At 55.6% G+C, this 11,733-nt stretch overlaps 1 protein-coding gene and 1 long non-coding RNA gene across 2 annotated transcripts; one reads left to right on the top strand and one right to left on the bottom strand.

Annotated features, from left to right (window-relative positions):
- Window positions 1-3,725: 3,725 nt before the first annotated feature.
- Window positions 3,726-5,839, bottom strand: LOC123589056 (serine protease 29-like). Its single transcript, XM_045460659.1, has 6 exons — window positions 5,771-5,839; window positions 5,621-5,681; window positions 5,258-5,438; window positions 4,869-5,134; window positions 4,218-4,384; window positions 3,726-4,141 (listed from the first exon to the last, which is right to left on the bottom strand). Exons 1-6 carry the CDS (start codon window positions 5,822-5,824, stop codon window positions 3,977-3,979), a joined length of 894 nt encoding a protein of 297 aa, XP_045316615.1. The 5' UTR covers window positions 5,825-5,839; the 3' UTR covers window positions 3,726-3,976.
- A 15-nt stretch (window positions 5,840-5,854) lies between these two features.
- Window positions 5,855-9,141, top strand: LOC123589057. Its single transcript, XR_006708147.1, has 3 exons — window positions 5,855-7,158; window positions 7,304-7,456; window positions 9,018-9,141. It is a non-coding gene; the product is annotated as an uncharacterized LOC123589057 (long non-coding RNA).
- Window positions 9,142-11,733: the final 2,592 nt, after the last annotated feature.

The following is an 11,733-nucleotide window of genomic DNA, read 5'->3' as shown; positions in this document are numbered from 1 at the left end:
CGGCTCAGACGGTGGCTAAGAAGCTACTAGAAGACGTCTTACCCACGTCTGGTTTTCCTGCCATGGTAGGATCAGACAACGGACCAGCTTTTATCTCGCAGGTAACACAGGCAGTAGCCAAGGCGGTGGGGGCAAACTGGAAATTACATTGTGCTTATAGGCCCCAGAGCTCAGGACAGGTAGAAAGAATGAATAGAACCCTAAAAGAGACCCTTACCAAATTAACCATGGAGACTGGCGGGGACTGGGTGATCTCCTACCGTACGCCCTTTACCGGGTCAGGAACACTCCTGACGCTGGGTTTTACTCCCTACGAGATCATGTTTAGCAGGCCACCCCCTATTATTCCCAACCTTTAGTTTAAAGATCAAGAACTTTTTCTCTCCTTGAGAGGGCTCCAAAGGGCGCACGAGGACATTTGGCGGCGCCTCCGTGCCATCCAAGAGGCTGGCCCGACCCCGACACCTCATCAGTACAGGCCGGGAGCCTGGGCCTACATTAAGAGGCACCACCGAGAGACCCTTGAGCCGCGCTGGAAAGGACCCTACATCGGGGTGCTGACAACCCCCACCGCTCTCAAAGTAGACGGCATCGCGACCTTGGTCCATCACACCCACGTTCGGCCAGCGGACCCCTCCTCGACCCGGAAGGACTTTGTCACGCGATGAGCCATCACTCAGGACCAACACAACCCACTCAAGCTCACCCACCAAATATTCGTAACTCTATTAACTCTGTATGTCATTGCTCATGCTGCTGGGAGTCCCCACGCCCCCAACACATCACCTGGCAGCTCATAGACACCAGCTCGGGGACAGTACTTAATCAGACCTCCCAGAGCCACCCCAAGGACACTTGCTTCCCAGAACTTTGCATAAACCTCCAAACCCTGTTCCCCTTGTCACCATAAATGCAGCCGGTCCCATGATTGGGTCCCTAAGCTACATGACAAGGGGGGAATGAAAGGGCGGGCCTACGCCAGCCAACTCCATCTTGTTGACCACGCCTCCTCCCCTTGAGTAACCTCGGGCACACCTGCCTAACAGGACTCGGACCCTTCCCCAGCCAACCGGCTGGGGCCACAGCCATTACCTCACCAAGGGCCCCTAGGCCCCAGTAAAACCTTTGTCCTTTTGAAAGTCACTCTCTCTCCCCGGTATCTCACTCATCGGTAAGGGATTGAGCTCGAGCTAGCTCGAAAAAAGGCTCTTTGCTTTTACATCGGACTCGGCTCCCTGGTGGTCTTTGGGGATCACAAGTTCTGGGCATAACACTTTCACAGTCGGAGGTGTTTGTGCCTGTAGACTGAACATTTCTCGGTTGTTCACACACGTGCGCTCTACTCCTTCTAGAACTGACCTCACATCGAGGGGGGGCCGTGGAAGAACCGAGGCGGGACCTTCCCCTGGTGAGCGTCGAGCCCTCAGGGAAGGGGCCCAGCGATGGCGGGGGCCAGAGGGGCATCGGGGGACCGGGCCCCGGCTCTGCCCATCAGACCCCCTCAGCTGCCATGTGACGTGAGACCTCGGCACAGGGGGGCAGGGAGGCTGCACCTTCTTCTGAATCCTGAAGTTATTTTTATGACAAGTATAGTACCCGCCCCCTGGAAACTCTTGGCAGATATGGACGTGTCAAGATAAAAAAAAGAAAAAACCAAGAAATCCGTCCTCCTTCCCTCATCCCACCCAGGGTTTGTCACTGTCCGTTGTTGGGGTGATGAGTTCTAGAACTTTCTGAGGCCTGGGTAGGCCTCGGGCCGGATGAGGTGTGGAAGGAGGCGCGTCTCGCAAGGAAAGGCTCCGAGGGGACAGGGTGAGGGCGGAAAGACAGGAAGGACTAGGCTCCTTCACGACCAGAGCTGCAGATCAGAGATGAAGGGCACCTCGGGCAGGGCAGGGGCGGGGAGTTCCCGTGTGCCTGGAAACCAAACCCACACAGCCGAGACCAGGAAAGGTCGGGGCCGAGGGCAGCCAGAGCCGAGTCAGCGGCTAGTGTGGGGGTGGGGGCAAGGAGGAGGGGTCCCCCTGCGGAGGCCACCACGTGGGCCCACGTGACCCATGTCCCCTGGGCAACCAGAGACCCCAGCAGGCTGGGAGGGCATCCCCGGGGCCAAGGAAGGAAGGCACCCAGGGACAGGACCCCCCCTCCCTGTGTCTCAGGTTTGCTCTCCTGTCAAATAGGGGGCAGAAACGGCACAGTCGCCAGAGACATTGTGGGGGGCACAGGTGGCCCTCAGAGTTTCTGTCTCAAGCCGGGGCCGGGTGCAGACAAGTCAGCCCCCTCCCAGGGCCCCTAATCGGCTCTGTCATCGGGCCCTGGCCACACGACGGACGGTGAGGAAGCGCCTGCTCTGAGCTGGGCAGCTGGGGACTGTGCCCATCTGATCTGCGGTGAAGACCACGGGACCCTGAGATGGGCGCGGGGGCAGGGACGTGGGCAGCGTGGGCCGGCACAGTCGCCTGTCACGAGGGCCTGACTGTCTCCTGGCTCACTCTGGGCCTCGAGCTGGGACCCTCCGGGGCGGCCCCGAAGACCCGACTCCTGGAGGACAGAGGAGACGAGCCAGTGTGCCCCCCGGGAACCGGGGAGGGCTTCCTGGAGGTGGGGGACACCCATCCCCACCCCTGTCCGGGTGACGGGGAAAAACAAACGTGGGTCTACAGACAGGCCACCTGGGGCCGCCCTGGTCCTGCTGTGGCCTGTGCGGCCCAGAGCTGGCCACTTAGTGCCAGGGGGCAGCATCCACGGGGCACAAGTGGTGGGGACAGCCATAGCTGCAGGTGCCCAGAAGGCGCAGGTGGGGCCCGCCACGGAGCCTGCCCCTCAGCTCCTCCCTCCTCCCCCCTCCCGCCTGCACAGCAGGTGAATGGGCCCTCCCTGCCCCACCCTGGCCCGGCACATGGGCTCAGGGCACCCCCTAACCCTGCAGCGCGCACACATCATGGCCCTGGGGCACCGTGGCCTCCTGCTTCACCCGGCTGTGCCTCGTGGGAGACCCAGCGTGCGGTGGGGGGAGGGGAGGGGGTATCTGCATATCCTGGGAGACTCCCCAAGTGTGGCCGGGCCGCCCGCTCTGGGGCAGCCCAGGAAAGCACACCCATGTTTTGGCCTCCTCCTGCCCCCCTTGAATACTATGGCATCGTCACCCCCTTTGCTCCCCGGGGTCTGAGCGTCAGCTCTATCTATCGAGACAACTCCCGGCTTCCTTTCTCAGCCTCCAGCCCCTCCCCCGGCTGCCTACGGGGCATTTCTCCCCGGCTGCTGCCCAGCACCTGGAGCTCATACCCAACCAGGGGCTCCCAACCTGGAGCTCATACCCAACTCCCCCAGGGGAGCCAGCGAAGACCCTCACCTGAAGGTACCCAGATGGGCAAGCACGTCCCTAAAGGGGAGGACATATTGGCATCATGACCAGGTCACTTTAGCGTGGCAACTGGTTAATTCCCAGAACAGACCTTGCCTTACGAGGGAAGTGGGATGGACAGATGGGTGGTTGGAAGGATGGGGGGATGGAAGGAGGGACGGATGCAAGGTTGGGACCATGGTGGCCTCTGGTGCAGGACAGAGCTGGGGGCTGTGGCCGCAGAGTGGAGCCAACCCTGAGATCCTCACTCTCCCTTGCCAAGCCTGGTCGGACACCAGCCCCAGCGCGGCCCCCTGTACCTCGGGGCTGGCCGACACGCTCCCACGGAGGGCCCACTCCACAAAGACTGACCACACTCTGGTCATTCCTCAAGCTCTTTAATTTGACACACAGCACAGCGAGGCACCCTGGGCCCCAGGGACTTCCCGCCCGCCCCCTGGCATCTTCTTGCAGCTTCCCCCAGCAGTCAGGGAAGTCCCGGACACTGAGGAGGCCAGAAGCGAAGGCGGAGCCCAGGCCGGGGACGGGGGCGCAGAGGCCGAAGCAGCAGGCTCTGGGGGGAGGAAGGCGTCTCCTCCGGGCCCAGCCGGGCGGACGGCCAGCAGGCCCTGGTCAGACGCCCCTCCCGATGTGCCGCGTGATCCAGGGCACGTACGTCTGGACGCGAGCGTAGACCCCGGGACGGTTTCTCAGGGCACAGCTTTCGCCCCAGCTGACCACTCCCACCAAGTGCCAAGCACCCGTCATCTTGCACACCAGAGGGCCTCCGGAGTCGCCCTGAGGAAGGAGAGAGAGCACTGAGCCCCGGCTGGCCTCCAGCGCGGGGTGGGGGCCGGGATGGGCCGGGACTCACCTGGCAGGAGTCCCGGCCCTCGGTCCCCGCACACAGCATGTCGTCCTGGATGATCTTCCTGCCCTCGAAGCGGTGCCTGGTGGTGTTGTGGTACTGCTGGTCACAGACGGCGTTCTCCACCACGGTCACCGCCACCTCCTGCAGGCGGTAGGGCGGAGGCAGCAACTCTGGGGGAGAGACGTGACCGGAGGCTGGAGCGTGACCCCCGCTGTCGGCCGCGAGCCTGCGTTCCCGCCCAGATCGCTACCGTGGGGACCTCAGCGTGCAGGGTTCCCATCTCCCTCTAAATTCCTAACACCCGGAAGGTGGATTCTGCCTTTAGTTGGAAGGACCGGGAAGAAAATGGGGGGGGGGGGTTGAGGGTTTCTGCCCGCCCCCCAATATCTTCCTATAAGTTGAAAAAAAACTAAGAATATGAATTTCCTCGTCACAGTGTTGGGTCCCGAGCTCAGTTCTGCTTCAGGGACCCTCCAGCCTCTGGGGTCGGATCTCCTGGTTGGGGCACACACGGGGTGGGGGGGGGGAGGGTGTCGGAAGGCGATTCCTTTCCAGAACCTGCAGCCGCCCACCCGCCAGGACTTCTCCGTGTGGCCAGGTCGGGAAATGCCTCGCGCGGCCCCGAACCCCTCCCAAACCCCACCCCGTACACACCGTGCACCATGACGGTGCCCCAGCCGGTCACCCAGCACTCGTCCTCTGGGGTGACTTCAAGCAGGGCCGACGGGAGCTTGACAGGCCTGACGTTAGCCGTGTATTTCACAGAGTGTGACAGCTGGAGCAGGGCCACGTCCGCACCCAGTTGGGGGTTGATGTAGTCGGGGTGGACGATGACGCGGGTCACATTCAGCAGCGTCCTCCCCCCGTAGAGGTACACGTCCCCGGCATGGATGCGGTAGGCTGCCGGGTCGGCGTCCTTCCTGGGGTCGCAAAGAAGCCACGGAGGCGGGTCCTTCGAGGGCGGCCCCCTCCGCCCCGCCTGGAGCCCGGATTCCCACACCTCCTGATTCGCCCAGAGCTGGACGGCAGCGAGCGGGACTCACCGGATGAGGCAGTGGGCGGCGGTCAGCACCCACTGGGGGTGGATGAGGGAGCCCCCGCAGATGTGCACCCAGGAGGCCCAGTCATAATCGTAGATTTTCAGGCTGACCTGCCACGGCCACTTCCCCTGGGGGGCATTGTGGCCCCCGACGATGCCCACCAGCTCGTTTTCAGGGAGGGAGGCTGGGAAGCAACATGAGGGGGGAGGGAGGCCGGGCCTCGGGGCCCAGGGCCGAGCCCCGTCCCCACCTAGGCCTCCCCCGAGGGCACGGACAGGCAGCCCCAAGGCCCCCCAGCGACTGGAACTGGAGACAAGGTTACAGGAGCCTCTGGGAAGGGAGGACCCCCGTGGGGTCAGGACTCACCTGGGCTCCCCGCGACGCAGGTCCCCGAGAAGAAGGGGGTCAGAAGCAACAGCCACAGCATCTGCAAAGAGAGAGGGCACGGAGGGACAGCTCAGGGCCGGAGGGGGCCAGGGGCCTCTGCAGCTGTGTGAGAGGGGACAGCGCCCCTACCTTGCCAGGCTCCACGGGTCTCTGCTCTGGGGGCCCCTGAGGTCCTTTATCCATTGGCCACAGGAAGTGGGTGGGTGGCTTGGGCAGCGTTCCATTGGGGGGTGGGGGTGGAGGATGGGGAAGAAAGGCAGCCGGGTGTCAGGCAGAGTGTGTGCAGGGGGGTGGGGAGCCGGTTCCCATCACACACCCGGGAGGCCAGACTGCCATCCTGGCCGCCCACCCCCGGCTGACTGCGCTTCTCACGACACGTCTGAGCACCAGAGGCCGCAGAGCCCGTGGCAGGCCCGGCCCGGGGTGCTGTCCACCCACCCTGCCCCGCTTCCGGCCAGTGCAGTCACGTCTCTTCCCCACGTTGGCCCGGCCGTCAGGGCCACGGACGGACCCCCGCACATGGCGCAGTGCCCCCGTCCCCAGGCCTCCGCCCCATCCTGAGTGGACAAACCCGGCTTCACAGCTCACCTTCCCAGCTGCCACCAATAGCACCCATCCAGGTGGCCTCCAAGGGGGCAAATGACGCAATTTCTGTGGCGAGTCACACGGTGTCCCCTAAAGCTCCCCCTGATGCCGTATTGAGGCATGGGGAGGGCAGAGGTCCATGGTCTGAGATAGGTTCCTTCGACACCACCCAGGAGAGTTGGGTGTAAGCCTACGGCTCCTTCTACATCAGCCAATCCAATCTACATCAGGGACCCTGAACCCTGTGAGCCCCTTTTTCCTTCCAGCTTAAGGAAGCAGCCAGCCCTCCAGCAGCTTTTGGGTCCTGGCTGGGCCACCAAGGGTAAATGTCCGGCTGTCCACATGCTGGCAGCATTGCTCTAGCAAATGTCAACATGAGCAGCTGCTGTACGGGGGATTCTCCTCCATTGTGATCAGGGCCTGGGACAAAACATGACGAGAGAGACAGAGACAGGAGTGCCCTGTGCTCCTGGACAGGGCTGCATGCACAGAGCAGATAGCCTGAAGCCTGGGGAGAGGTGGACAAAGAGACAGGTAAGGAGAGAGAAACTGGATGAGTGATAGGGGGATGGGGCAAGACCGAGAGAGTGAAAGGAAGAAACACAGAGAGGTGTGGTTAGAGAGAAACAGAGACAGAGAGGAAGTACAAGGAGAAAGGTGGAGACGTGGTCCAGGTATGTGGACGGGGCGAGATGGGCCAGGGGAGAGGGGATGTGGGAAGTGGCTCTGAGTGTTGGGGCAGAAAGGGCTGGTATCATGGGCATCATAGTCTCATGACTCTAAGACTCCAACGTCCCTGGGGCCAAGCTCTGCAGAGGCCATTGCAATTGAAAAGATGGGCATCCGTCAGTTCTCCTGGAATTGCGGGGCTCAGCGTTATGTTCTGTCATGGAGAAGGATGTCTTCAGGGAGAGTGTGCTGCTCTTTGGCAGGTAAACTCCAGAGCCCGCCCTGTGGGGAGGTGTCCCGGGGTCATCTGCCTCACTGCCCCAGGCCCTGTGGGATTCCCCCCCTCCCGCCACCAGCTGGCGTTCCTCATGTTCTGAACCCAGGCGTGAGGCATTGTGTTGCCCCCAGGTCCGGCAGTCTGGACCTGGCAGAGTTGAACTGCTGATAGTGATAAAAAGGATTTGACAAGAAGGTCCATATTCTCCCTCTGGAACGAGCGGTGTGCATCCAAATCGTGGGTTGCTATCCTCCTGTCCACAACCAATCTGAGGATTCCAGAAGGTAGGTGAACCCTTTAAAACACCATAGTCTTCTCTTACATCCTTCAAAGAATTCCTTTTCCCAGCTTTCTTTTCATTTTGAAGAGATGGCAATGACTAATTGAAGGCATGATGATCCTGTAGGAAATTGACCTACATGACTGATGGACATTATTTCATCCACCCGTATCCCTAAAGCACATTTCATTGGAAATATAAGCCACGGATGCGTGTCGTAAATTCACAACAGATGTGCAGCTGCCTGTAAGTTGCATGCTGACCTTGTCACATATGTGTCATCAGATATTATTAGTGACTTTTCAGATAAGTTCTAAACATCAAGATGGTCATGTTGGAGAATCTGGTATAGACGGAATGTCACAGATTCTAAATTAGGAATGATTTTTCATTTTTAATGTTTCTTTTCCTTTTATGAGAGAGCCCGAGCTGGGGATGGGGGAGAGAGTGGGAGATACTGAATCTGAGGCAGGCTCCAGGCTCTGAGCTGTCAGGATAGAGCCTGACGCGGGGCTCAAACTCATGGGCTGCAAGATCATGACCTAGTGGAAGTCGGACCCTTAACCAAGTAAGCCGCCGAAGCGCCCCAGGAATGATAGTTTATTGGCAAAGAAAGAGAAATTAAAGATAGCATAAAGGATGTCGACTTTTAATTGAAATATTCTTCACACATTTGTTGTATTCGTTTTAGGCATACATTGTAGTCCTTCCATATGTCTATAAATTATGTTGTTCTTAAGCACAAGTGTAGCTATCCTGTGAAAGCATGCCACAGTATTATTACAGGATGGACTCTCTTTCTTTGGCTGTCCCTTGTATCCCTAGGTTCATTCATTCCATAGCTGGAAGCCGGTATCTCTCTCTCAAAGGTGTCCATTCTTTATCTAACCTAAACACTTAGGTGGTCAACACCATGACCTCTTGTTCAGCATGTGTCATTTGGCGGTCTATTTTTCTGGGAACATTGCTTAGAGCATTACAAATGATGTCATTACGTTAATAAATTCGGTTTCATTCTCCACTCACAAGAAAGGAGAAGGAAAAGATTTCTTTGTGTCCCAGGCCCCATCACTAAACCTTTCCCAGTGTGGAGAACAGGCTTAGTTGCCCAGAGCACCTTCGGTCCCTCAGCTGAGCCACCAGGGTCTTCAACATTGCAGGAATTCCCATGGTGGCCAGCAGAGAGAGCTCGAGCACCACACACCCGGAGGGGCGGGTTCCTCTGCCTGGACAGTGATGGCCAGCAGAGGGCGCACCATCGGCTTTTCTGACCCAGGACACCTCCGAGCAGGAAGGGTCCCTGTGGCTCCCAGAGGACACAGGACACAGGACAGAGAGTAGAGCTGCCTTTCCAGCGCGTTCTGCCGCCCACCCCAGGGGAGACCTTGGGAGCTTTGCAGCAACTTGGCATCTCCCGAGTCGCCAGAGAGGAGCTGCCTTGTTGTACTGAGTGCTGAGGAGGGGGCGCTGGGTGGCTTCCCTGGGCAAGCTGGCTGCTGGGCAGCTCCCGTGTTTCATTCCTCCCCTTCCCGGACAGTATTTGAACAAGACATATTCTACTGAAGGACTCATGGATTGCGGGGTCCCACGACATCACCTCATCGATGCAGTCGATGGTTTGTTCCCGATTCAGGCTCGTTTCCGGGAAGAAACCCTGACGGAAATTCCGAGGAACGGGAGCCGCATTCCGTTAGGACGTGAATACATCAAATGCTCCTCTCACGACCTTCTAGAAGAATGAGCTGGGACCCAGTTTCTGCGTCCTGCTGGAACCAGAGACGGAGGTAAGGGCACAAACTGTCCGCCACATCATACATGCTTTTTAAAAATGTCATGGTTATTTTTCCAACCTAGTGAAGTGATTGAAAACTACAGAAAACCTGGTAGGTAGGTGTCATTAACCTTATGTGACCTTTTAATTTAAATTCCATGAGTGAAGACCTAGCGTAATATTAGTTTCAGGTGTCCGATAGAGAGTAACACTTGCACGTGTCACCTGGTGCTCATCCCAGGTGCATTCTTCATCCCCAGCAGCTGTTTCACCCATTCCCCCCCTCGCTGTGGAAGCCCGCAGTTTGTTTCCCAGTGAAGAGTCTGTTTGTCACTGGGTCCTTCCCACCCCCCCCCCGCCCCTTTGTTTTGTTTCATTTCCACGTGTTAGTGAAATCACCTGATATTCGTCTTTCTCTGACAGGCATTTTTCACCCAGCATAACATTCTGTCGCTCCTCCACCTCGTGGCAAATGACAAGATTTCCTGTTTTTACGGCTAAATAATATTACATTCCATACACTACATCTCAACTGATTCATCAGTTGATGGATGGATGCTCGGGAAGTTTCCGTAATTTGGCTGTTGTAGAAAATGCTGCTGCCAACATCAGGGTGCATGTATCCCTTTGAAGGATTATTTTTGTATTCTTTGTGGAAATACCTCGTGGTGAAATTGCTGAATCGTAAGCTAGTTCCTTTTTTTTTTTTTTTTTTTTGATGAATCTCCGTGATGTTTTCCAGTGTGGCTGCACCAGTCTGCATTCCTACCCACAGTGCAGAGGGATTCTCTTTCCTCACATCCTTGGCAACACCTGCTGTTTCATCATTCATTGATTTCAGTCATTCTGACGGATGTGATGTGTTATCTCGTTGTACTTTTGAATTGTATTTTCCTGAAGATCAGTATTGTTGAGCATCTTTTCACATGGCTTTGGCCATGTGTATGTCTTCCTTGGGAAAATGTCCGTTCGTGTCTTCTGCCCATTTTTAACCGGATCTCCTTTTTGGGGTGCTGTATAACTTTATATGTTTTGGACACTAACCCTTTATCAGATGTCGTTTACAAATATTATTCTTGTAGGTGTTTTAGTTTTGTTGACTATTTCCTTGGTGACAGAAGCTTTTTATTTTTACGAAGTCCCATTATTTTTGCTTGTGTTTCCCTCAACTCAGGAGATAGATCTACAAAGACGTTTGTACAGCCAATGTCAAATGAGATACTGCCTGTGTTCATTATCCTCTGGGATTTTTATGGTTTCAGGTTTCACCCATAGGTCTTTATCCGTGTTGGATTTACTTTTGTGTATGTTGTAAGAAGGTGGTCCGTTGTTGGTCTTGTTTTGTTTCGCAGGTTGCTGTCTAGTTTTTCCAAAACCATATGTTGAGGAGATTTTTTTAAGTGTATGTATTTATTTTTGAGAGACAGAGAGAATGCAGAAGAGGGGCAGAGAGAAATGGGGACTGAGAATCCCACGCATGCTCTGCACTGCCCTGAGATCATGCCCTGAGCTGAACCCACAATCACACGCTTTGCAGCCACCCACGTGTCCCCAGACTATCTCTTCTTTTCCATTGGTATGCTTTCCTGCTGTGTTGAGAATTAATTGACCATATAGGTGTGAGTTCATTTCTGCGTTTCCGTTCTATTGATCTCTGCATCTGTGTTGTTGTTGTTGTTGTTGTTGTTGTTGTTGTTGATGTTGTTGTTTTTGGCCAGGACCATACTGTTCTGTTCTGTACAGCTTTTTAATATAACCTGAAATCTGGAATTGTGATGCCTCCAGCTTTAGTTTTCTTCTTCAATTTTGTTTTTGTTGTTTGGAGTCTTTGTCGTTCCATACAAATCTTGGGATTACTTGTTGTAGTTCTGTGACAAATGGTTTTGTTAGTGTGATAGGGATTTCATTACATATGTAGATTGTTTTGAGGAGTGTAGACATTTTAACAGTATTTTCTGCTTCCCATCCATGAGGGTGAAATATGTTTCCTTTTCCTTGTGTCCTCTTCCATTTCTTTCATCAGTGTTTCACAGCCTTTAGAGTACAGGTCTTTCACCTCTTTGGTTAGGTTCATTCTAGGTATCTTGGGGTATTTGGTGCAACTGTCAATGGGATGGATCCCTTACTTTCTCTTTCTGTTAATTCATTCGTCTACAGAAATGCAATAGATTTCTGTACATTGATTTCTGTATATTGTGATTTGTCGAATTCGTATATCGATCCTAGCAATTTTCATTGGAGTCTTTCCTGTTGTGTATAGAGAGCATCATGTCCGTTCCAAACAGCGAAAGTTCTGCTCCTTCCTTGCCAATTTGGATGCCTCGTTTCTTGTTTTGTCTGACTGCTGTGGCTAGGACTTCCTGTACTATGTGGAATAATAGTGGTGAGAGGGGTCATCCCTGTCTTGTCCCTGACCTTGGAGGAAACACTTTCAATGTTTCCCCATTGAGGATGAGACGAGTTGTGGGTTTTTCCTAGATGACCTTTATGATTTGCAGGTAGGTTGAGTC

This window comes from Leopardus geoffroyi, chromosome E3 (genome assembly GCF_018350155.1).
Source record: "Leopardus geoffroyi isolate Oge1 chromosome E3, O.geoffroyi_Oge1_pat1.0, whole genome shotgun sequence".
NCBI classification, from domain to species: domain Eukaryota; kingdom Metazoa; phylum Chordata; class Mammalia; order Carnivora; family Felidae; genus Leopardus; species Leopardus geoffroyi.
This window is presented reverse-complemented; position numbering and strand designations above follow the sequence as displayed.

Coding starts and splice junctions, on each gene's coding strand:
- LOC123589056 (XM_045460659.1), bottom strand. CDS start 5,824: ATGGATAAAGGACCTCAGGGGCCCCCAGAGCAGAGACCCGTGGAGCCT. Junction 5,439..5,620: donor CTGCGTCGCGGGGAGCCCAG/GTGAGTCCTGAC, acceptor GTTGCTTCCCAG/CCTCCCTCCCTGAAAACGAG. Junction 5,135..5,257: donor GCCGCCCACTGCCTCATCCG/GTGAGTCCCGCT, acceptor TTGCGACCCCAG/GAAGGACGCCGACCCGGCAG.